At 40.2% G+C, this 23,859-nt stretch overlaps 1 protein-coding gene across 3 annotated transcripts; it reads left to right on the top strand.

The window, feature by feature from the left end:
- The first annotated feature begins 4,781 nt into the window (after positions 1–4,781).
- Positions 4,782–20,939, top strand: patz1 (POZ/BTB and AT hook containing zinc finger 1). 3 transcript variants are annotated; one of them, XM_017479780.3, is made up of 6 exons: positions 4,782–6,115; positions 6,301–6,364; positions 6,521–6,692; positions 11,547–11,708; positions 16,081–16,260; positions 18,022–20,939. In XM_017479780.3, the coding sequence occupies exons 1-6, from the start codon at positions 4,983–4,985 to the stop codon at positions 18,477–18,479; spliced, it is 2,169 nt and encodes a 722-aa protein (XP_017335269.1). In that variant the 5' UTR covers positions 4,782–4,982; the 3' UTR covers positions 18,480–20,939. The 3 variants fall into 3 exon arrangements, with proteins under 3 accessions (XP_017335269.1, XP_017335270.1, XP_017335271.1); XM_017479781.3 differs by lacking the exon at positions 11,547–11,708; XM_017479782.3 differs by lacking the exons at positions 11,547–11,708; positions 16,081–16,260 and having other exon boundaries at positions 4,783–6,115.
- The last annotated feature ends 2,920 nt before the right edge of the window (positions 20,940–23,859 follow it).

The raw sequence follows: 23,859 nt of genomic DNA, 5'->3' as shown, positions 1-23,859 counted from the left end.
GATGGAATTGAGATCTGTGGAATTTGGAGGCCGTGTCAACACCTTAAAGTCTTTGTTCTTTAAACCAGTCCTGAACAATTTTTGCAGTGTGGCAGGGTGCATTATCCTGCTGAAAGAATCCACTGCCATTAGGGAATATCATTGCCATGAAGGGGTGTACTTGGTCTGTAATAATGTTTAGGTAGGTGATGTGTGTCAAAGTAAATTCACATGAATGCCAGGACCCAAGGTTTCCCAGCAGAACATTGCTGAGAGCATCACACTTCCTCTGCCAGCTTGCCTTCTTCCCATAATGTTTCCTGGTGTCATCTCTTCCCCAGGAGAGCAACACCCACACAAACCACATGATGTATAACCCCAATTCTGAAAAACTTGGGACCGTATGGAAAATGCTAATAAAAACAAAGAGGAGTGATTTGTAAATGTACTCTGACTTGTATTTAAAAAAAAAAAAAAAGCATATAAAGACACTGTATTTGATGCTTTATCTAATCAACTGCATAGTTTTTGGAAGGTAAATGTTTATTTGGAAATTGATGCATGCAACATATTCCAAAAAAGTTGGGAGAGGGGCAATTTAGGACTAATAGCAATGTGACGAGTTGAAATAAAAAGGTGCCGTGAAACAGGTGAGGCAATCACAGTATATAAGGAGCCTCCGAATAAGGCCTAGTCTTTCAAGAGCAAGGATGGGTCGAGGCTCACCAATCTGCCAACAGATGCATCAGCAAATAAACCAACACTTTGAGAACATCAGTCCCCAAAGACAAATCGGTAGGATTTTGGGCATTTCACCTTCTACAGTGCACAATATTGGAACTGAGGCCATGCAGTTCAATCTTCATTTCAACAGACCAGACAATCTTGTTTCTCACAGTCAGTGAGTTCTTTAGGTGCTTTTTTTTGCTAATTCCAAGTGGAGAGGCTTCCATCTCTGGCCACTCTATCATAAAGTCCAGATTTGTGGTGTTTTGTAGTGATGGTTGACCTTCTGCAAGTTTCTCCCATCTTTACACATGGTCTCTGGAGCTCATCCGGAGTGACCATCGGGGTTCTTGGTCACCTATCTTACCAAGGCCCTTCTCTCCTGATTGCTCAGATTGTCCAGGTGGCCAGTGCTAGAAAGAGTCCTGGTGGTTCCAAACTTCCATTTAAGAATTATGGCCACTCTGTTCTTGGGAATCTTCAATGCAGCAGAAATGATTTGTAGCCTTCTCCTGTCTCTGAGCTCTGGATGCAGTGCCTCTGACCTCATGGCTTGTGTTTTTTCAGCAGTTCCAGCTGTTAGACCTTATATAGACAGATGTGTGCTTTACCAAATCATGTCCAATTAATTGAATTTGTCACAGGTGGACTCCAATCCAAGTGCACAGTAGAAACATCTCAGATGATCCAGAGATGCACCTTAGTTAAATTTCAAGTGTCATAGCAAAGGGTCTGAATACAGTTGTGCTCATAAATTTACATACCCCTTACAGAATCTGCAAAATGTTAATAATTAAGAAAAAAAGGGATCATTAAAATTGCATTTTGTTTTTTTATTTAGTACTGCCAGGGGGATGTAAACTTTTGCACAGGATGATATTAATAATAATAATTATTATTATTATTAACATTATTATTTTGTCTTCTGGGAAACATCTGGTAAATATCTTATTTAGCTTTCTAGAAGGGCTTTGAAGGGCAGTACTAAATGAAAAAAATAAGATATTTAAACATAATTATAACAATTTACAATCATCCTGTTCAAAAGTATAAAACCCCCTGGCTCTTAATGTATTGTGTTGCCTTCTTGAGCATCAGTGAATGTTTGCACCTTTTGTAATAGTTGTGTATGAATCCCTCAGTTGTCCTCAGTGTGAAAACATGGATCTCAAAATCATTTAGTCAATGGAAAGGGGTCATATATGCAGAAAATGCTGGCAAACCAAAGAATGTTTAGGACCTGGAGGATTTTTCTAAAGAACAGTGGGTAGTTTAACTGTGCAGGACAAACAAGGGACTCATGAACAACTATCACAAAACATAAAAACTGTTGTTGATCATACAAGTAACAACACACATTATTGATAATCAAGCGTATGTAAATTTTGAACTGGTTCATTTGTGTAAATTCAGTCAGTATTGTGTCTTGTGGACTACATATAAACATCTGTTATGTGAAATAGCTTATTCATATCAGTACTAAATAAACAACAAAATGCGATTTTTCTTTTTAATAAATTTGCAAAGTTACCATAAATCTGGTTTTTGCCTTTTCATTATGGGGTATGGTGTGTAGAATGATGTGAAAAAAATAAATAAAATAATTTAAAGCATTTTAGCATAAGGCTGCAACATACCAAAATGTGAAAAAAAATTAATGGGTCTGAATACTTCCTGAATGCACTGTATCCTACAACACATGTCCTAGTATTCTGGTGTGCCTCACCCGGCCTCTCAACACTAGCTCCATAGCCAAGAAAGCCCAGCAGCATTTCTACTTACTGCAAAGGCTGATAAAAGCCCATCTCCCACCCCTCATCCTCACCACATTCTACAGAGGAACTATTGAAAGTATCCTGAGCAGTTGCATCACTGTCTGGTTCGGAAATTGCACCTTATGGGATCGCAAGACCCTGTAGCGCACAATGAGGACAGCTGAAGATCATTGGGGTCTCTCTTCCCTCCATCATAGACATTTACACCAAACGCTTCATCCGTAAAGCCACCAGCATTGTGGATGACCCCACACACCTCTCACACAGAACTCTTCACTATCTTCACTCTCCTGCCGCCTAGAAAAAGGCACCGACACATTCGGGCCCTCATGGCCAGACTATGCAACAGCATCTTCCGCCAAGCCATCAGACTCCTTAATACTCAAAGACTGGACTGACACACACACTCTGAACTGAACACCATCCCACTCCCATTGCAATATTTGCACATTCCTGCATTGACTCTATTGCATTTTTGCTGCTACTGTATTTATAAAAAATTACGAATTACTGTCATTCACAGAGAAACGGAGTGGACATGTTTTTGTTTATTTATTGAGTCAGTCGGTAACAAGCGAGTCGTGATGTACTGAAAAGCACGATGTGTGCAGTTATATTAGGGATGGCTGACATGAAACTGACGTTTCAACGGTGTTTCTAAACACTGTTCCGAAATGTGACTACAAACACCCGTGTCAAGTGACGATGAAGCAACACTAAATGAAGTTTCACGAGTGTTTCGACAGGTGGCATACCTGCTGAATCTGCGCTTGATTGACAGGGTCGGGAACAAACCACACAATTGCACATCTGTCTCAACCTAACCCCCACAAAGTTTAAAAGTGAAGTTAACGCATCTTCACCTCGTGGGTTTTTTGTGAGAGGATCTTTTTTTTCGAAGGCTGGAGAAATTTTATGTAAAAAAAAACAACAACAACAAAAAAAGAAGTAGGCTAAATCCTTCGACAGCTGAGCAATTAGTATTTTTAACTAAAAATCTTGACATGTAACAAATGTGAGACATTGTGGCTTGATCCATTCATCCATCCATCCATTTTCTATACCACTTATCCTACAGGAATGCGGTGAGCCTGGAGCCTATCCTAGGGAGGCATGGGGCAAAAGGCGGGGGACACTCTGGATGGGGTGCTAATCCATCACAGGGCACGATCACATATTCATACACTACAGACACCGTGGACATGCCAATCAGCCTACCACGCATGTCTTTGGACTGGGGGAGGTAACCGAAGTACCCGGAGGAAACCCCCGCAGCACAGGGAGAACATGCAAACTCTGCACACACCGGCCGTGGCAGGAATCAAACCCCTAAATTGTGGCTTGTGCATTGTGGCTTGATTTCTTTTATTAATCTTCATGTTTCATGACCAAAATAACCTATAGTTATTCACAATGCCCCCCCCCCCCAAAAAAAAAAAAACAAACAAACAAAAAAACAGACCCAGCCCAACAGACTACAAACAGACCCGGTTTAAACACCACGTAAGTTATAATTCGTCAGCGCTTGTCTGAATCATTGTCAAGCTTGTTTCAGGGCAACACCTGTAAATGACCACAAGATGTCACCATGGAGACGGGTGTCAGATTGTCTCGGAGCCTCGACACAATACGGCACATTTACTTCAACTGTTTCAGTGCTCCACGAAGCCTCGCTCTGCGCACCACTACTTATAATATAGAGATTTTTTTTCTTTCAGTTTCTATTATATGTAACTTGTATACGTGTAACCAAACACACACACACGTACGTTGGTGTGTGCGTGTCAGTGGAGGGGGGGCAGCGTAGACATATATGTCTATGGGGGACAGGGCCGGAGTGGGCGGGGCTTGTGGACTTCTGTCGGCTCCCGTTCACTGCGCATTTATTTCTATTTCTATTTCTACAATATTAATGTTCTGTGTGCAGGGGAACAAAGCGCCGGGATCTGGCCACTGTCGGATTTTCTTGTAGTAAATGTAATCGTCTACATTTTTTTTTGTTGGGGGGGGGGGGGGGGGGATTAAGAGGGGGAGGGGGCTCACTGGAAAACAAGGATGTGAATTCATAACGGGGAGGAGGGGGTTAGAAACCAGGAAGATGAACAATATGCAGAATCACGAACATGAAAACTGAATACCGCTGACATGTGAGCGCAGTTTAGCTGCGTTCAGCCTGGATGTCATTAACAATAAGCGATCCGTTTTCTTCAATTATATATAAATATATATATATATATATATATTTATTTAAAAAATAATAATAAAAAAGCACCGAGGACACCCCCCTCTCTCCCTCCCTCCCTCCAAAACAAAGGTCAAAGTTCACAGGAAGCTGGGGGGCTGCCATTTTCCCCCTGCTAACATATTAGATGCTAAAACGAAGAGGGGTGGTCGTTGTTGAAAGCGTTTTTTTTGTTTATTTTTTTTTTAAACGCAGGGATTGTTTTTCTTTCTGTTTATGTTTGTCAGCCTCTCTGTCACATGCGCTAGTCGTTGTGGTTAATGGAAGGCGGCATGGAGAGAACAGAGCAGCCGTGGAATTCTTCCTATACGTACCAGGTGAGCAAGCACAGCGCCGAGATGCTACACAACCTTAATAGCCAGAGAAAAGATGGAGGCAGATTCTGCGACGTGATCCTGCGCGTCGGAGAGGAAAGCTTTCCTGCACACAAGGCGGTGCTGGCGGCGTGCAGCGAGTACTTCGAGTCGGTGTTCAGCTGTCAGGTCGAGGGCGACAGCGAGGGCAAAGAGCTCGAGATGCACACGATCAGCCCCAAAGTTTTCCGAGACATCCTGGACTTCGCTTACACGTCGAAGATCGTGGTGCGCTTGGAGTGCTTCCCGGAACTCATGACGGCCGCCAAGTTCCTTCTTATGCGTTCGGTCATTGAAATCTGCCAGGAGGTGATCAAACAGTCCAACGTGCAGATCCTGGTGCCGCCGTCTCGCGGTGGAGAGCTCAGCTTCCTGTCAAATCCCATGCACGCCGACGTGCCAAACGGCGCCGTGTTTACTAACAGGCACAACCTGGACAGTGACAGTACCAGCGCTCCGCCACCTATGAACAGCAGCTCTCACCCGATCGGCCTCCCTGTCTCCCCGTCAGCCTTCGCGACAAACCCGGTAAACGGCGAGGCCTCTTCTCCAGCCTCCAAGCGAGCCAGAGGACGGCCCAAGAAAGAAGATCCGCAAGAGCCCGGCGTGTACAATAACGGTACGATTGAGGACAATGAAGGTCCTTTTCCTGGAGGCATTTGCGGTAAGATGCTGAGTGACGCTGTGCAGCTGAGAAACCACGAGGCCCAGCGTGGGTCAGTGGGGGCAGGTGGAGAGATGGTGTCCATGGACATGGCTGTAACGGCTCCCCAGGCTCAGAACTGCGTGCAGACGGACGGGAACCGCAAACGTGAGAGGACGAGACGACACGTGGGCTGTGATCTGTGTGGGAAGGTGTTTAGAGACGTCTATCACCTCAATCGACACAAGTTGTCTCACTCTGGGGAGAAGCCATATGCGTGTCCTGTGTGCGGCCTGCGGTTCAAGCGCAAAGACAGGATGTCTTACCATGTTCGCTCTCACGATGGAGCCGTGGGCAAACCCTATGTGTGCCAAAACTGCGGGAAAGGCTTCTCCAGGTGAGTTCTCTTCAGCCCAAGTTACTGGTCTGGAGCACAAGACTTCATAAACATGGCTGATATTGTGGCAGATGAGACTTTGGGCCACACCCCCTGTCAAAAACAGCAACACTCTTATCGGCTGCAGAGTACACATTGATTAATGTGTAGGTGTAAGAGTGCATCTGTTTGTATGTTCTTTGCAGGCCAGACCACCTAAATGGACACATCAAGCAGGTGCACACAACAGAGAGACCTCATAAATGTCAGGTGAGAGAGAGAGAGAGAGAGAGAGAGAGAGAGAACACTGTTCAATACGTTCAAGTGTCATTACCTTATAGCACAGTATGTTCTGTAAATGTCATCATAAGTCATCATCCAAGTTAGGAATCTTAGTTAATGGTTTCCCTTATTGCTTTTTTGCAGATTTGTAACGCGTCGTTTGCAACACGAGATCGTCTGAGGTCGCACCTGGCTTGCCACGAGGATAAAATCCCGTGCCAAGTGTGCGGCAAGTTCTTAAGGGCTGCTTATATGACAGACCACCTGAAAAAACACAGCGAAGGACCTCACAACTACTGCAGTATATGCAATAAAGGTAATGGCTCATATAGACAAATAATTTAGATGGTCATCTCATACATTACAGGTAATTTATTGTATATTCCAGGATCCTTTTGAAACGTGCACTCTTTCTGTGGCCAGTTAAAAAATATGTAAAGCCCAGTGTTCAAGGAGAGCTAGAGACTGGTTGAATTTTGGTTTATTAACTGCAAATTAATGAGGAATAAAAAAAAATGTTCATACTTTTTTCTAAGCTCAAGTCCTAGGAGTCCATATGCTATATGGTAGGCGTCGGCAAACAGCAGCCCACGGGCCAAATCCAACCTGCCCAACTGGAAAACATGGGAATCGTTGTGTCAGACAAACTACATTTCAGATCTTTGACCATTTTCAAGCGCAGAATTTGTGTATAGTTCAACTGTGGTGCAAAAACTTTATTTAAGCACAGAAAGCCAGTTGCAAAGTGGCTTTGGATTCATTGGAACAGTTGTTCATATGCAGTCTTTCAGATGCACAATGGAGAAAGTTCTCATTGTAGCAGTAGCCCCGGAGACATGCTATATAAAAGTGTTTTGGCAGATTACAGATTGTCAGGTCTAATCTGGGAATAGATGGTATAATGGTCATTTTGGTTGTTTTACTGTTTATGATTTGTTAATTGAGTAGCCAGATCACTACTTTTTCTAAAAACCACCTCTAGGACAGTCGGCAAGTTTCTGGAATTAAAATTGTGCCAAATGTAATTTTTCAAGGAAACAAGCAAAAATATACAATAAGCATGAAGAAAATCACTCTGAGACAGAAAGCGGTGAACTCAGTGGCAAAAATTTAATATGGTCTTCAAATAAACAGAATTCTTTGTTAACAGTTTACTAAGCTTCGTTTTAGCTAATCATGGTTATGAATGCGCTGCCAAAGTTTTTGTTTATGCGGTGCAAATTTACATTCACCATTCTGGCACAAATCTCACATGTGGGTGGGCTTAACAGCGATTTACTCTGATTGGCTAGTGAGATTTGGATGATGATGATAACTACAATGTCGTTCCGTGTCGCTCATGAGAGCTCATCTCGAAACAATAGTCGTATGAGGCTACCCAAACCTCAAATGTTAATTACAAATGAATAATACTGACTAAAGTAAGTAAGTAAGTAATTTCCACTACAAAAGTACAAACACTGTAGCTATACAGAGAACCACATCCAGAACGCTCTCCAAAATTCTCTTAAAAGTTTCTACTTCCAGGTCAGGTAGCTGTTGATCCAAATCTCACTACCCAATGAGAGTAAATCGCAGTGAAGCCACGCCCACACGTTAGATTTGTGCCACAATGGTGAGCGTAAACTTGCCGAGCATAAACGAAAACTCTGGCAGCGCATTCATAACCATGATTAGCAAAAACGAAGCTTAGAAAACTGTTAACAAAGAATGCTGTTTATTTGAAGATCATGTAAAAAATTTTTCTCCAATGAGTTCACCACTTTCAGTTTCAAAGTGTTTTTCTTCTTTCTCATTGTATATTTTTGTTCTTTTCTTGAAAAGATACGTTCGATACTTTTGGCACATTCCATACAAGTTCAGCTAACTAAATGACTCACCAGTTTCCTCCAATACAAACTCCCAGTATACAGAACGTTTACATGTAAGGTTGATTGAGGAATACTAAATGTATTTCTGGAACTTGTAATTGCTTTAACAAAGATATTCTGCGATCTGGGGTTTCTTTCAGGAGCTGCTGCTTGTGGACATACTACAACATTATGTTGTCACCTACTGGGCGTATTTTGAAACACAATAGCGAACATGATTAAACTAAACATTTTTAAATATGCAATTTCTCATGGATGGCAAATTTGAGCATACAGATCTGTATTTGGGTCACATTTGTTAATACAGTGCTAAATTCACACATTTCCATTTAAGACAGACACTTTATCAGTACTTCTGTGATTAAAAATGGAGAGTTACATGTAATCTCAGTTAGTGATCCTTTTAATCATAGGATGTGCATTCTTAACTATCCAGCTAGCCATTTTACGTAATGAACAAATTTGCAGAAGGTATGATGTATTTGGACAGATTTGACTGCTGTATATATTGAGAATATAACAATTCAAATAGACTTAGTTTTGTGTTTACCAGTGACAGATGTGGACTAGTTCGCTTGCATTACTAGCATTTACCTAGCTGCGCTAACTGTGAGATAACATTAACAACAACATCATTATGTACAGGTTCATAACTAAGCCTACTGTTCTGCTACGTCAGTAAATCTATGATCTTGGTGAACAGATGCCTTATTCTGAGTCAGTCTGAGGTTCACATTTACAGGGTTGCTTTTTCCCAATGTGGCTTCCTGCCTTTTTGTAATAACATATTATTTTGTAATACATAGGTAACGGAATAGCATAGCCGGGGGAAAGGTGTGTAGATGGGATGGCAGGAGCACATAAGGGCGTTTCCAGTTTTCCATAAATCCTTGCACTTTATGAGGGAACAGTTGTAGAGATGTTCCTTGGCCTTTTTAGTAGTAGTAGTAGTTTTTTAGTAGTAGTTTCTTTGGCATTAAACCCTAAGAATTATTATTCAAGATTACCTTTTAATGGTTTAAAAATATATTTTTACGGTAGTGCTAATTACTAAATGCTAATGGGCTGTTAGTGTGAATGTTTTTTTTTTTTTTTTCTTGAATAAGTAGGCTATTTGAATATTCCACATTTTGGAAAAAAAAATACAAGAAAGTATTGAATCCTTAAAAGTGCTCCTTTAAAGAATGGCTTTTAATTGAATAATTCCTCTTGGATTGTTTTTGTCCCCCCATTGACACAGCAATACATTTACAATCTTTATTTAAAATATTGTTACTTTGCGTAAAATAATTCAACTTGCGTGAAAAAGCTGATTAAAGAAGCGCTGCATATGTAGTAAGTCTGTGAAGTGGCGAAGTTGGATTAAAGCCAGCTTTAGAAAGTACGTTTACAGCATTCTTTTAAGATTACTTGTCACACTGTACGAGATGCTCTCTATAAAATCATGGCTGAATACTGTACCAGACTGTGACATAACCTGTTCTCCATGTCCGGTTATACTGTGAAGATACTCTAGTTGCTTTTAAAGAAAACCACTAAGTTCTGTCTGCTTACATCATCAATCAGTGCCATCTGGGCTAGAGATCGACCAATATAGATTTTTTTATAACTGATCCCGATTATTTCCATGTTTATGTGCCTGATAACCGATGTGCAGAACCGATATTTATTTGTTGTTTTACTTCTGTTTTTGACACAAATGATAACGCCACCACTGAGCTGAACAATTTCACTTCCTCCTTACATAAAAATAAAAAAACAAAAAATAACTCTTATTTATACACAAATTAATAGAGGGGTCTGAAAGAGTGGAAAAATGCAAAGTGCACTGTTACTAAAGTGCCTTTTTATTTTTTATTTTTTATTTTTAAATAAAAGCTTTGAGGAGGTAAACGGATTAAGTGACTGTGAGTTTGTCTCTATTTCTTAGTGCCAAACTGCTTAAATAACATATCAAGCGTTTATGTAACCCGTCTAATTTGTACATTAATGACTGTTATGTTAAATAAAAGTTTATTAATTAAAGCAAATTAATTAAAGCAAAGCAAGTTTACAAATGCTTTACTTGTGCACATCGTCATTTACTTGTGTTTCCTAAGCAATGCCAGTCCTGCATGCAGTTCTCAAAACTCCCACAAGATGGTGCCAACAAGATTCTTGGTAGATCTGACATTACAAAACAGATATCTGATTATGGATAAATGCTTAAATATTGGGAAAAAATATCGGTAAAAGCAATTATTGGTCGATCTCTAATCTGGGCTCGTGCACAAAATATGGTCTACATAAGTAGAAGCATTTTTCAAAGTGAGTTTGAGGCAAAAAGTATATAATAATATAAAAATAATATTTTTTCTCTTAGCAAGTATTTTGTTTCACTATTGCCACTACTGTATTCACCATTGCCAAACTTCTAGCTGTCTCTGGAGTTTTGTCTTATACTATGGAATCCTCTTATTTGTGACATTTAGACAAGCATCATAGCAGTGGTCTCACAGATTTTGCTAAAAAAAATTCTTGTTCTCAGCTGTCTTTGGTTGCGACGACACTAAATCCGACTGCTGTTGTGTATGTAAAATTATGTGTTCTAAGACTGGCGATCTCAACTCACGACCAAAAATATTCTTTTTATGATGTGTGATTCTGTGACAGCGAACTGGAAAATCGTATAGCGTAAAGCCGGCTTCAGCCCCTGAGCGTGTTATGTCTGACAAGTAAATTATTCGAGGATAACGATGTGGTTACGCACTAGCTGTAGCCACAGAACCTGCTTCCAGTGCTGGGCTGCACTAGTTTGAGTTGATATTATGTTGATTAACAAAATTGTTTTGGTGTGTTTTGACAGGTTTGGCTACTGTAACGGATAGGAACTAGCTCAGTAGCAGTTACTTTACTGGCTAGCTATGTGCTAATGTTACCTAAAGTAACCTACAGTCTGTCATTGCTGTTACTGTTTTCCTAGTATTTGCATTGTAGCATATTGCAGCAGAATAACATATCTAACAATTTATAATTTAAGGTGGTTTTTCAGGAGAACTTTATAAAAAAAAAAAAAAATGGTAGACCGCTCCACCATGTCCCCAAGACTTAATTGCCGACACCTGCTATATGGATTGCCAGTTCATTAGAAACCACTGTACACGAGCCATTAAGACTGAAAAGTCTTTTGATTTGGGTTCAAGGCCTTTTTCACAATGATAAGAAAACAGGAGATGCTCATCTCATTGTTAAACAAGTCTCTGCTTGTTTTCCCCTTCTGTTCCTTCTGTTTTGCTTTTTGCTCCTCTTGACGGTCTCAGGTTTTTCCACTGCGTCCTACCTAAAGGTACATGTAAAAACACACCACGGCTCGTCCATGCTCCCTTCCTCCACAGCTCACCAGTTCCTAGAGCCGCGTGACAACGGGCCGCAGATGCACAACGGTGCCCCCTACCACTCAGGACGCCAATGCACAGTGGAAGGCAAGCACGCCTCGGTGTCCCTGCCACTTGCTCGCTCACTCTTTTCACCCCACTGCTAAATATTGCATCTGCTTGTGTAAACACACTCACTCACTCGGCCCGTACTGTTGCGCTAATTTATCACTCCAGCTGATTTCCATCATTCTCATATTATGAGCAGATTTTGTTATGAAAGACCAGTCATATTTGTATATATTAAAGTTCCTGTAAGGTATGGGTATAAATACTCACATGCTTTTTATTGTAGAAGAATGATGGAAATGTGGTGATAAAGAGAACTCACATGGTGCTATTCAACCTGAATCAGGCTTTTTGGTGGTGTTGATTTTTTAAAAAGCTGTTTCAATCGGTTTAATCCAGTTAATGGGATAAAATCATTTAAGGTGTTTTGGAGGTGTGGGAAAAATCGAATGTTGAAAGCAATCATATGAGAGATTTTCCTTCATGCCTGATTCATAATCCATCACATCGAATGAGATCTTTTTCCTTATGATTTGGCTCCTTTTGTTCTAGTTTTCCATTTAGACTTTGGAAGTCTGGCTGGATCATAGGTATAGGCCTGACTTATAAAATGTAATTTTGTGAAACTCTTGATAAAATCTGGCTGATCAGTATGATTGCTGCTGCATGTATCTACATGTACCACTGCAATTCGCTTGTGCTGTATCATGTGCACATTCAAGTAAGGCTGCAGTGTTCTGTGGTTGATTGGTCAAAGTGTGTGTGTGTGTGTGTATGTATATGTGTATATATGTATATATGTATATGTGTGTGTATATATATATATATATATATATATATATATATATATATATATACACACACACACACACACACACACACACACACACTCTTAAAAAAGATAAAAACAGATCACACTTGCAGCCCTACCAGCTTTATCTAGTATGGAAGGCTGTCTGTTGCTGTATAAGTTAGCATGGCAAAGTAATATAACATCTGTTGCTTTATGTAATTTCCATCATGCTGGCAAAGCAAGCATTTCTTGGCAATCAGTGCATGTTGTAGTACAATATGTGCAAAGGTTTTGGGAATCAGTGGGCTTTTTTTCATGGAATTATTGCCATAGAAGTTAGCAGCCTGTTGTTGGGGTGTGTTGAGAGGATGGTAAGATGGCCTCAATTTTTTTTCCATCAGTGTTAAGCTTTGTGTCCTAATTACTAAACTAATTTTCCTGTTTGGATGTTTAGTATGTTGTCCATTGTGCAGTTGTGGTAGTTTTACTTCAGTGTTTTATTTTGTTGCTGAAGAATAATAATAAGAATAAATGGAATAAAGTCACCAACTTTATTCCATGACTAAAAGTAAATTACAAAATAATAATCCACCCTTCCACTCAAAAATATATATGAGGAAAATATACAATTTTCCTCAAAGAATAAGAACAAGACAAAAAAGTTAAACTTTTTCTCTTCATGTTTGCATACTTAAACTATATGGCCAAAAGTTTGTGGACACCTGACCATTACACCCACATGTGGGTCTTCCCTAAAAAATAGTTGGAAGCACACAATCGTATAAACTGTCTTTGTATGCTGTAGCTTTACAGTTTCCCTTCACTGGATCTAAGAGAAACAAACCTGTTCCAGCATCAAAGTGTTCATGTGCACAAAACAAGCTCCATGAAGACATGGTTTGTGAAGGCAGGTGTGGAAGAACTCAAGTGGCCTGCACAGAGCCCTGATCTCAACCCCACTGAACATCTTTGGGATGAACTGGAACGCTGTTTGCACCCCAAGCCCAGTCACCCAACATCCGTGCCTGACCTCACTAATGCTCTTGTGGCTGAATGAGCACAAATCCCCACAGCCACTCTCCAAAATCTAGTGGGAAAAATGGTCAGATGTCCACAAACTTTTGGTTATATAGTGAAGTTTGATAAGGTCTTAAAGCGCACCTATTATGGTTTAGAAACGTGCCTAATAATGTTTTAAAGGTCTCATACAATAGATTTACATGCATCCAAGGACAAAAAACACTTTAATGTGCTCATAATTTAAACTGCAGCATTACCTTTTCCCCCCAGTGTTACTAATGACTCGTTAAATGAAAGGATTCATTCTAAATGCCTCCTTTCAGAGACCATACTCTACTCTGATTGGTCTGATGTCCCGGTCTGTTGTGATTGGTCTATCTCTGCCAGCGTGTTTCAAAAAGGAAACGCCCACTACCATAACGAGTTTCAGCTCCGTCTGTTCGCAAGCAGCCGATGAAGACCACAGGCAGGACTTTTTGTTACAAACCTACGTAGGTTAGTACAGGAAGTAAGTCTGGAATTACTAACGACTCGTTTCAGCTGTTCAGAATCGGTTCCTTCTTTTGGGAGTCAATAACTAGATTTGTAAACTTTTTACATTCACAAACAGCTATATAACACACTACATGAAAGGTAATATCTAAAAAACCATAATAGGTGCACTTTTTAAATGAAGACATGATCAAGATGATGTCAGTAGACATTTCTGTGGCTGAATGTTGCTCTGGGCCTGTCTTTTCTGATCTGCCAATGCCTGCTACCGCTTCGTCAGAGAAATACGCTGTAGTACTCATTACTTTTTGGTAGCATCAGCAGTAGTGTTGCAGTTTTTTGTAGTTTCTCTCTTGTTGGGCTTATCATACTAGCTAGAGAGAACTAGCACACTGACTTACCAAAGAAACGCAATTAATAATTTAATATGCTGCATACATTTCTATGAAATGTAGTCAGGGTACTAAATGCACTCCTTAGAGTAATGTTATTAAATGGAGCCACTTCCTGTGCGTTTGTGAAATGATCTGGTGTTCCACATAGAATTCAGACTTATTAATATGGACAACATACTTAAGTTATTGCATTTGCGTTTTTGAACACCATGGTAAAATTTTACTGGGGAAAAGACTAAAAACATAAGTTTTAAGTTTTAGTAGACTAACTCTAAACTAAAAACAGCAATAACCCTATTCTTAAAATATGACTATATCTATTATGAATTTTTGTCAGAAGACTAAAACTAAGCCCAAATTAGCTGTTAAAATTACAGGTATGTCTCAACCAGCTGCCTAGTTCAGTAGGTAGGGATGGGCAATATGGGCTTAAAACTATATCACGGTATTTTCTGGTATTTATTGCGATAACTATATCAGTGACGATATAAATATAGTACCATGCACCACTGTTTTTGGCTACAAGTGATAGCTGGGGTCCTGAGAGCCTCAGAAACACAAACATTGATCTAAAAGTAAAACTGATTTTCTGTAATCAAACCAGTTCCAGATTGTAGAGGTACAGTAGCTCCTTGTTTAGCGATGAACTCCTCCTCAGCTTCACGTCCGCCTTCCGCCGTACTTGTTTTCGCTCTGCACGTGAGCTGCGAATGGGTCGCAGACTGTCGCAAGAAATAAGTCATCAACAAGGCTTTATCGTTATTATCGCGGGAAGACTCATTGTGGGGAGAATTTTTACCGGTATATCACAAACGATAAGATAGTGCCCAAACATATATTGTGTACACGAGTTCTAGCACTGGTAAGGACTCACTACAGATTGGGAAACTGATCACTTAATTTCCGGTGACATGACTACGTACTCGCGTTGTAGATGTCATAAATGATTGATTAAAATGAATAAAAAATTTTAATCAACGTAAAAATATTTGCGTTAAATTTGTTAGCTTAATCACACGCATCTCTGTCATATGTCAAGCAGGATCGTAGACTAGCTAGTGGAGCATCGATGCTCCCTGGTTTTTGCGGTGCATTGTGGGAATTTTTTAGAGAGCAAACGTTCCAGTGCACTGGAAGGATTTTGCGATTGAGACAGCCTTTAAAATGGCCGACTCCCTGATCAGTGCCCTGAATACTGAACTGGGGAGCTGGTTGAGACATAGCCTAACACTTTTATTCCATAGTCTTTTTGCTCAAGTAGAAAGAAATTGGTCCTATATATTAAGTAAAAGTTCTTTTTGTTTATAATTTCATGAGTAGGATGCAGTTGGTTGTATTTTTCGGATGATGTTTTTGTGACAACCTTCTGTTTCAGGGATTAATCTATAGAAACAATGTAGTATCCAAAGGAAAGTAAAACATCTAAATTGAGTGACTGCTTTACTGCAGTAATCACTTGATTAGATATAAATAAGCTCCAACAAGAAGTCTGCAGCTTTGGCAAGTAATGAAGGAAGAAACATTCATTCAAAACAGAGACCCAGATGGTGCATCAATCAAGCCACGGTCCATTGATGAACCCATGTAAAATTGATGTCTGTCTGACTGTATTGACAGCAATTGTCCACCCTGGAACCTCTGTCTCTCCTTCTGTTTGTACCCCTCATGTCCTTCTACTCTTCCTCATTGCGGCGTGTCTGTGATGGTGTAGACCTTTGTACCAGTCGCCGGATTCTGATGCCCTTTCCTGAGGCAGAGGGGTGTTTTCGGGGGTTTTCAGGGCCTGCAGTTCTTGCTCAACCAGGCCCTCCTTCCCTCGGTGTGCAACCTGAGCTGTGGGAGCGGCACTGTGGCGGAACACCAGGCCTCCCGTTGCATGCACCTCTCGCAGGTCAGTATGGGCCGGCCAGAGAGGGGCGTAGGGCGAGCCGAATACTGCTCACACAACACAGGATGAGAACTGCTACGTCTCACAGCTCAGTAAATGTCAGTTTCTTTGCACTTTTCCAAAGCAGGTGAAACAGGTGTTCTTCCAAACACACAACCAGACAGACATGGACACAGACAGGCAGAGATGGATACGCAGAGAGACAGAACATGTGGAGAGAGAGAAACAGCCATGCACATGGAAAAAGACAGATGTTTGGACACAGACATTGACTGATGCTGAGAGACAGACAGACAGACAGATGGACAAAAATAAACAGACAGGCAGACAGACAAAGAGAGACAGAGACATAGAAGGATAGGGGCACGTACAGACATGCGAACTGAGAGACGGACATTATAAAGTAATTATATGGAATGACCTGACATGGGGTTCATAGGTGCAGCGCAGGTGTATCGGTATACAGTCCATACAGGATTTCGCAGAGCTTTTTTGTGATTGTTGTGGTCAAAAATGCTAAATTTTGCTGCTGCTTTTTCAAAATTTACGGAATTTTTTGTGCTTATTTTGCGGAAAAACTACTTGAATTGGCAACACTGCAAAGCATGAAATTGTTTTGCACGGACTTTTGCAGTGATGTTGGTAAATGAGACCTTTTATCTCAGTGTTCGACACATGAATCACAGGGGGCTTTGGCTGAATGTGAGTTGTGATGACGTTACATGGCGTGTTTTGATGATGTCACATGACGCATCTTGGCCCCAAATCTGTGAAAAATTTGCAGTAAGTTTGAAAAATTGCAAGCTTCTGCGAATATCATGGAATTTCCTTGATTTTGCGTTCATTTCTGCGATCGCAAAATCCTGGAGGGACTGAGTATATCACTCAAGCTGATTCTCTGCCTAGCTGATGTAGCAGGCAGGGAACGGGCATTGTCAATTATGGCTAATAGTTTGAGTATTCTTCACTCTGCCACAGTTTCCAGATTGATTCTTAAGGCAGACCCAGCATTTTAAATCACTGTTTTGTTTATAAAACTAAAGCTTATGCCATTGCACTAATGTTCAACACAGAATAATGCACTACACTGGTAGAACACCTATAGAAGAGAACTGAAGGACAACACTTTCCTCAAGAAGTATGTGTGTAACATATGTGAGGAGTGAAGTGCAATATATATTCTGTAAATACAGATGATTTCATTCCAAATGGCCAAACTTTGCACACTTGGCTATTTGGAATGAAATTTAAAAAACTCTTTCCAAACAGAGTGATGCCACATTGGCTGTAGTGTTGTGCTATCTCCCCTGTGTTGTGAACTACAAGGCAATTAAACAAAGGAGACAATGTTTTGTATATTTTACAGAAAAAACATGGGCATGGCCATTGTTTAGACCTCATTGTTTTTAGGTGAAAAATCAGTCAGTCTTGACCAAAGGCAAATTGTGCACTGACATAAATGTAACAAGGAGAGATATCAACTAGATAGATATGGGCAAGTAGATTTCTAATATTTGTAATTGTTGGAGCTTTACTATCTTAGCTGATTTACTAGTGTGCTGGCGAAAAATTCTTTCGAAAACACTTTGACATTGAAATTATTCACGTTCACATATTATTCTGTTCTTATTAAATGTTTTAGTGTCTATGAGTAGTTCATCTATAGGACTTGCCTAACATGAGATTCTTTCTCTTTTTCCCTGTCATCATCGTTCACGTTTATCATGGTCTTCCCACCTACATCTCACTCTGTGTTTCCCTCAGACGGGCAGGAAAATGCTGCGAAATGCCCCCATCAGGATTCTGAGGGGTCAGATGCTGCGTTCAGGGACCTTTCTAACGGAACGGAGCTCAAACTGGAGCATAAGTCTGAGGACAAGGAACTTGAGGTGACCTCGCTGATCTTCAACGGCGAGGCCGACGGCACAGCAAACACGCCATGCGGCTCCAAACAGAAGACGGACACGGAGAAGAAGTTTGCTTGTGGCTTATGTGGCCAGACCTTCCGCACGAAATCCTACCTCAACAAGCACCAGCACCGGGTGCACAAGAAACCCAGCGGGACAGCATCCGGTCTTGGAGATCTGGGTTCTCCGTTCTCCCCACAGCAGAACATGTCTTTGCTCGAGTCATTCGGTTTCCAGATCGTCCAGTCAGCTTTTGCGTCATCACTCGTGGACTCTGAGGTAGGGAGCAATTCTGTAGGCTTAGGGGACAAGTGAACACTTGGAGAGAGGAAGACATTCTCTCTTACAAGATGTCCACAGCTTTTAGGGGGAACTGCAGTTCTATCTTTTACCATCAATGCCATTGTAAACTATATTATCTTTTGTGTTGCTTACCATCAACCCGTAGTCAGTTAATTTAATGTTTTGACATGCAAGTTTGCCAGTATGTTTTCCATTCTTGTTGACCTGAAGCAACCAATCATTCATGAATCAACCAAGCTTTCGAAATCAGAGTATGTATTAATAAATCATCCCACAAATCCTATTAAACCCAAGTTGAACTCCTTTGAATCATTTTGTGTGGATACGTGTAACAAAATCCTGGGCACAAACATCACTGGAAGCTCCAGGCTCTGAAATAATTTTAAGTTAAATAATGACTAATTTAATTCTTGTTCCCAAATTCATGGTTGTTAACACCATTTCTTCCCATTTCATTTTGACTCATGAATACTTGCGAGATTGATTGTATGGATTCATGCAAACCGCATACAAATTTTGAATATTTAACAGGGACCAATTTCAGGTATGACTGTAAGATATTACAAGAGATGAAGAGTATATTTTATTAACTTATTGATTTTGGTGTCCCATCTCCTTTACGAAATGGTTTATATAAAGCCATTGGTAAATTTTAGATATGTGCTGTGCTAATTTGTCTTTGAATTGTGCGTTTTAGAGGAGGCCAAGAAGAGTTTGTGTGTGTGTGTGTGTGTGTGTGTGTGTGTGAGAGAGAGAGAGAGATGATTGGTGTGTGTGTGTGTGCACACATCATGGTATCTTATTAAGAGAATGTAATGTAATCAGAGGGCTTTTTAAGGTTTTTTTAATATGTCAGGACTTTTTTTCTATGAGGGTCCAAACATTCCTGCTTAACTTAAGAATTCCTATTCATGATGTGTGTATATAATGTTGACAAACATAAGAAATATGTATATATATATACTTATATATGGCCTATATTAAGTTTGTTTATTCTATGTAATGGGGCTCTGTGTATACGACTTCCATTGACCATTATGATTGAATAGAACTTGAGTGGAGAAAAATGTTTTGAGGCAAAGAGCTTCGGTTGTATTCAGTTGGTTTGAGTAAATTCACACTTGTATCTCTTATTACGGTATAGTGGTGTGTGATCATATAAACTTTTTTTTTTTTTTTTTTTTTTTTGAGGCATGAAGATGCCATCAGTGCATCAGATCTAAATTCCTGTCTTTTCTTCTTCTTTTTTAAAATTGCATTTTGTTCCTTTAGACTAACACTATAATTACTCTGAGCAAATGTGACTGGGCAGTGGTTATGATATCAGAGAAGTGTTTTAAAAGATATGCCTGTGAGAGGCCTGCTTTATGTTCTTACACTCTTTTTACAACTTTTATGAGTTCTGTGGGAAGACCTTAAACCTTAAATGTTTTCAGTAGAGCCTTACAACAGAACATTTCCCCTATCAGATCAGGTTCGACGTAGAACACTTTGTAGAAGCTAAGAACTTGTAATACAATGAACTCTTTGGGGAGGGGGGGCCCTGTTTTTCTAAGTGTGTATGAGAGGTCTGATGTATTTACATATTGAAGTGAAGGTTTCAAAGGTCATGCGAGTATGATTTAGCAATGTATTCTATTTTCTGTTTATTTATTATTGTTTTGCAAGACGTGTTTAAAAGTAGTTTTTGTTCACATCAGCCCACATTAGCTTGGAATTGTGTAAGACTCCCTGTTAACTCTGTTGTATTTATACATATCAGTCATTAATTTCCTTCTAATTTATGTTTAAAATGCATCCTTATTGAGGCCTCAAGTGTGAAGAGAGGAAGTATGCAACTACCCAGGATTCCCTTCATGACAACATTGTTTGACTCTTCTAGCCGAGCCACCAAATCCACCCAATTGTTACTGTCAAACTCAATTTCACTTCACTGTCTGGAATTAATCACCCCTGCACTCTAATCTGTGCATTTAACCTTTTATTTATGTAAAAGATTGACATGGCCGTTTGGGAAGGTTCTGAGATTAAAATGCTGATATGCCATCTCTTATGTTTTACTGGCACATTCTATCACTGGAAATGTTTTTTTTTAAACGTGTTTTATTTGTATTCTGCTTATGTTTTCATATAACCGTATGTTGCAAAGTGCCTTCCCAGTACTGATTGTGAATGGGTAGGAAAATCTGTCATTAAAAGGACCATCTTAAGAGTAACCCTGTACATAAAGTGATTTGCATTGACACTTTTGTATAAGGACATGCACATAGAAAGGAAATGTACATTTGTATGTATGTTTGTTATTCTATCTTTGTTCTCTGACAAAAATGTTTCTTTGCAATTTCTGTCAAGAATTTCCTTGATTTTTGGATATAGGCATACTTTTCTATTGATGTTTTTGTTTTTGTACACTGTTTTGTGTCTCTGTTTATTTGCTACAGAGATAAGTATAAAATAAAATTGTATTTGGGATGATGCTGTGTGATACAATCCTTTTTTTTTGTATGATCTCATTATGCAAAATTTAGCTCCTTTTACAGACATCAGTTATATACAATCAGAATATTTAAGATGCAGTTTCTTTCTTTCTTCTTATACCACTGTGTGGTTCAGTTCTCAAATCAGAATTTTGCATAAATTTTCATAACAGCATGGCTCTGACAGTAGTTCTAGTAGTAAAAAACAAAACAAAACCAAAATTTGTCCTTTCAAAATTTTAACATGTATACCTCAACTTACCACTTATGCTACAGTGTGGGGGGTGGGGAGATGTTTTAGGACCCAGTGATACTAATAGAAGCCAAGACCAAAGCTACTGTCTCCAGGACACATATCCGATATCCAAATCTCGGTGCCCTTGCCTAAGAGATGTCGACTAGCCTGGGATGAATGTAGGACTAGTAATATAATGAGATAAAGAGAAAGATGTAAGCTCTGCTTCACCAAATACAACTAATTATTTAGTACACACTCTTCCAAAACAGTCAAATGTCAATCAGAATGGTCAGTTGCACCCCATTACGTAAATCGGATAAAACATGCTGGATTTTTGCCCAGTAATCAGGTTACTAACACGTATACATCCACCTTAGTACAGGAAAATTTAGGGTTCTTAAATTAATAGCTTAATACTAGAGGTGGGAAGTACCATATTGCCCTTTTTCTATGCCTGTATTCCAAATGTTAACTAGAATGTAGTGTACAGTACAATAGGCTCAAGAATATCACTATGTTATGCTCTTACAGTGAGGGGAAAAAAGTATTTGATCCCCTGCTGATTTTGTACGTTTGCCCACTGAGAAATAAATGATCAGTCTATTTGAACAGTGAGAGACAGAATAACAACAAGAAAATCCAGAAAAACGCATGTCAAAAATGTTATAAATTGATTTGCATTTTAATGAGGGAAATATGTATTTGACCCCCTCTGCAAAACATGACTTAGTACTTGGTGGCAAAACCCTTGTTGGCAATCACAGAGGTCAGACGTTTCTTGTAGTTGGCCACCAGGTTTGCACACATCTCAGGAGGGGTTTTGTCCCACTCCTCTTTGCAGATCTTCTCCAAGTCATTAAGGTTTCGAGGCTGGCGTTTGGCAACTCGAACCTTCAGCTCCCTCCACAGATTTTCTATGGGATTAAGGTCTGGAGACTGGCTAGGCCACTCCAGGACCTTAATGTGCTTCTTCTTGAGCCACTCCTTTGTTGCCTTGGCCGTGCGTTTTGGGTCATTGTCATGCTGGAATACCCATCCACGACCCATTTTCAATGCCCTGGCTGAGGGAAGGAGGTTCTCCCCCAAGATTTGACGGTACATGGCCCCGTATATCGTCCCTTTGATGTGGTGAAGTAGTCCTGTCCCCTTAGCAGAACGCCCCCAAAGCATAATGTTTCCACCTCCATGTTTGACAGTGGGGATGGTGTTCTTGAGGTCATAGGCAGCATTCCTCCTCCTCCAAACACGGCGAGTTGAGCTGATGTCAAAGAGCTCCATTTTGGTCTCATCTGACCACAACACTTTCACCCAGTTGTCCTCTGAATCATTCAGATGTTCATTGGCAAACTTCAGCGGGCATGTATATGTGCTTTCTTGAGCAGGGGGACCTTGCGCGCGCTGCAGGATTTCAGTCCTTCACGGCGTAGTGTGTTACCGATTGTTTTCTTGGTGACTATGGTCCCAGCTGCCTTGAGATCATTGACAAGATCCTCCCGTGTAGTTCTGGGCTGATTCCTCACTGTTCTCATGATCGTTGCAACTCCACGAGGTGAGATCTTGCATGGAGCCCCAGGCCGAGGGAGATTGGCAGTTCTTTTGTGCTTCTTCCATTTGCGAATAATCGCACCAACTGTTGTCACCTTCTCAGCAAGCTGCTTGGTAATGGTCTTGTAGCCCATTCCAGACTTGTGTAGGTTTACAATCTTGTCTCTGACATCCTTGGAGAGCTCTTTGGTCTTGGCCATGGTGGAGAGTTTGGAATCTGATTGATTGATTGCTTCTGTGGACAGGTGTCTTTTATACAGGTAACAAGCTGGGATTAGGAGCACTCCCTTTAAGAGTGTGCTCCTAATCTCAGCTCGTTACCTGTATAAAAGACACCTAGGAGCCAGAAATCTTTCTGATTGAAAGGGGGTCAAATACTTATTTCCCTCATTAAAATGCAAATCAATTTATAACATTTTTGACATGCGTTTTTCTGGATTTCCTTGCAGTTATTCTGTCTCTCACTGTTCAAATAAATCTACCATTAAAATTATAGACTGATCACTTCTTTGTCAATGGGCAAACGTACAAAATCAGCAGGGGATCAAATACTTCTTTCCCTCACTGTATGTGGATACCATATACACTCACTCAGCACTTTATTAGGAACATTGCGCTAGTACTGGGTAGGGCCTCCTTTTGCTCTCAAAACAGACTCAATTCTTCATGACATAGATTCCACAAGATGTTGTAAACATTCATTTGAGAGATTCTGGTTCATGTTGACATGATTGCATCACACAATTCCTGCAGATTTTTCAGGTGCACTTTCATAATGCAACTCTCCTGTTCTACCATATATCAAAGGTATTCTACTGGATTCAGATCCAGTGACTGGGAAGACCACTGAAGAACACTGCACTCAGTGCCATGTTATGAAACCAATCCAAGACGACTTTTGCTTTGTGACCATGCATTATCATGCTATCATAGCTATCATGGAAGTAGCCATTAGTGAAAGACATAACTGCATAAATGAGCAGGTGTACAGGTGTTCCTGTGAAAGTGACTGGTGAGTGTATATAGAATATTAGTACATTCATCTAAATATAACTAATTTCAAACTGACAATAGTAAGGTAGTAAATGCTCAAAATGCAAATTCTACTCGGTACACAGTAGACTAATAAATC

Source organism: Ictalurus punctatus, chromosome 11 (genome assembly GCF_001660625.3).
Source record: "Ictalurus punctatus breed USDA103 chromosome 11, Coco_2.0, whole genome shotgun sequence".
NCBI classification, from domain to species: Eukaryota; Metazoa; Chordata; class Actinopteri; order Siluriformes; family Ictaluridae; genus Ictalurus; species Ictalurus punctatus.
The sequence above is the reverse complement of the archived record's forward strand: the minus strand, read 5'-3'. Positions and strand labels throughout refer to the sequence as shown.

Bases quoted from the DNA above. Each gene is read 5' to 3' on its own strand.
- patz1 (XM_017479780.3), top strand. From the start codon at position 4,983: ATGGAAGGCGGCATGGAGAGAACAGAGCAGCCGTGGAATTCTTCCTAT. The intron at 6,693-11,546 runs GTAATGGCTCAT...TGACGGTCTCAG, and splicing joins CTGCAGTATATGCAATAAAG to GTTTTTCCACTGCGTCCTAC. The intron at 16,261-18,021 runs GTCAGTATGGGC...TGTTTCCCTCAG, and splicing joins GTTGCATGCACCTCTCGCAG to ACGGGCAGGAAAATGCTGCG.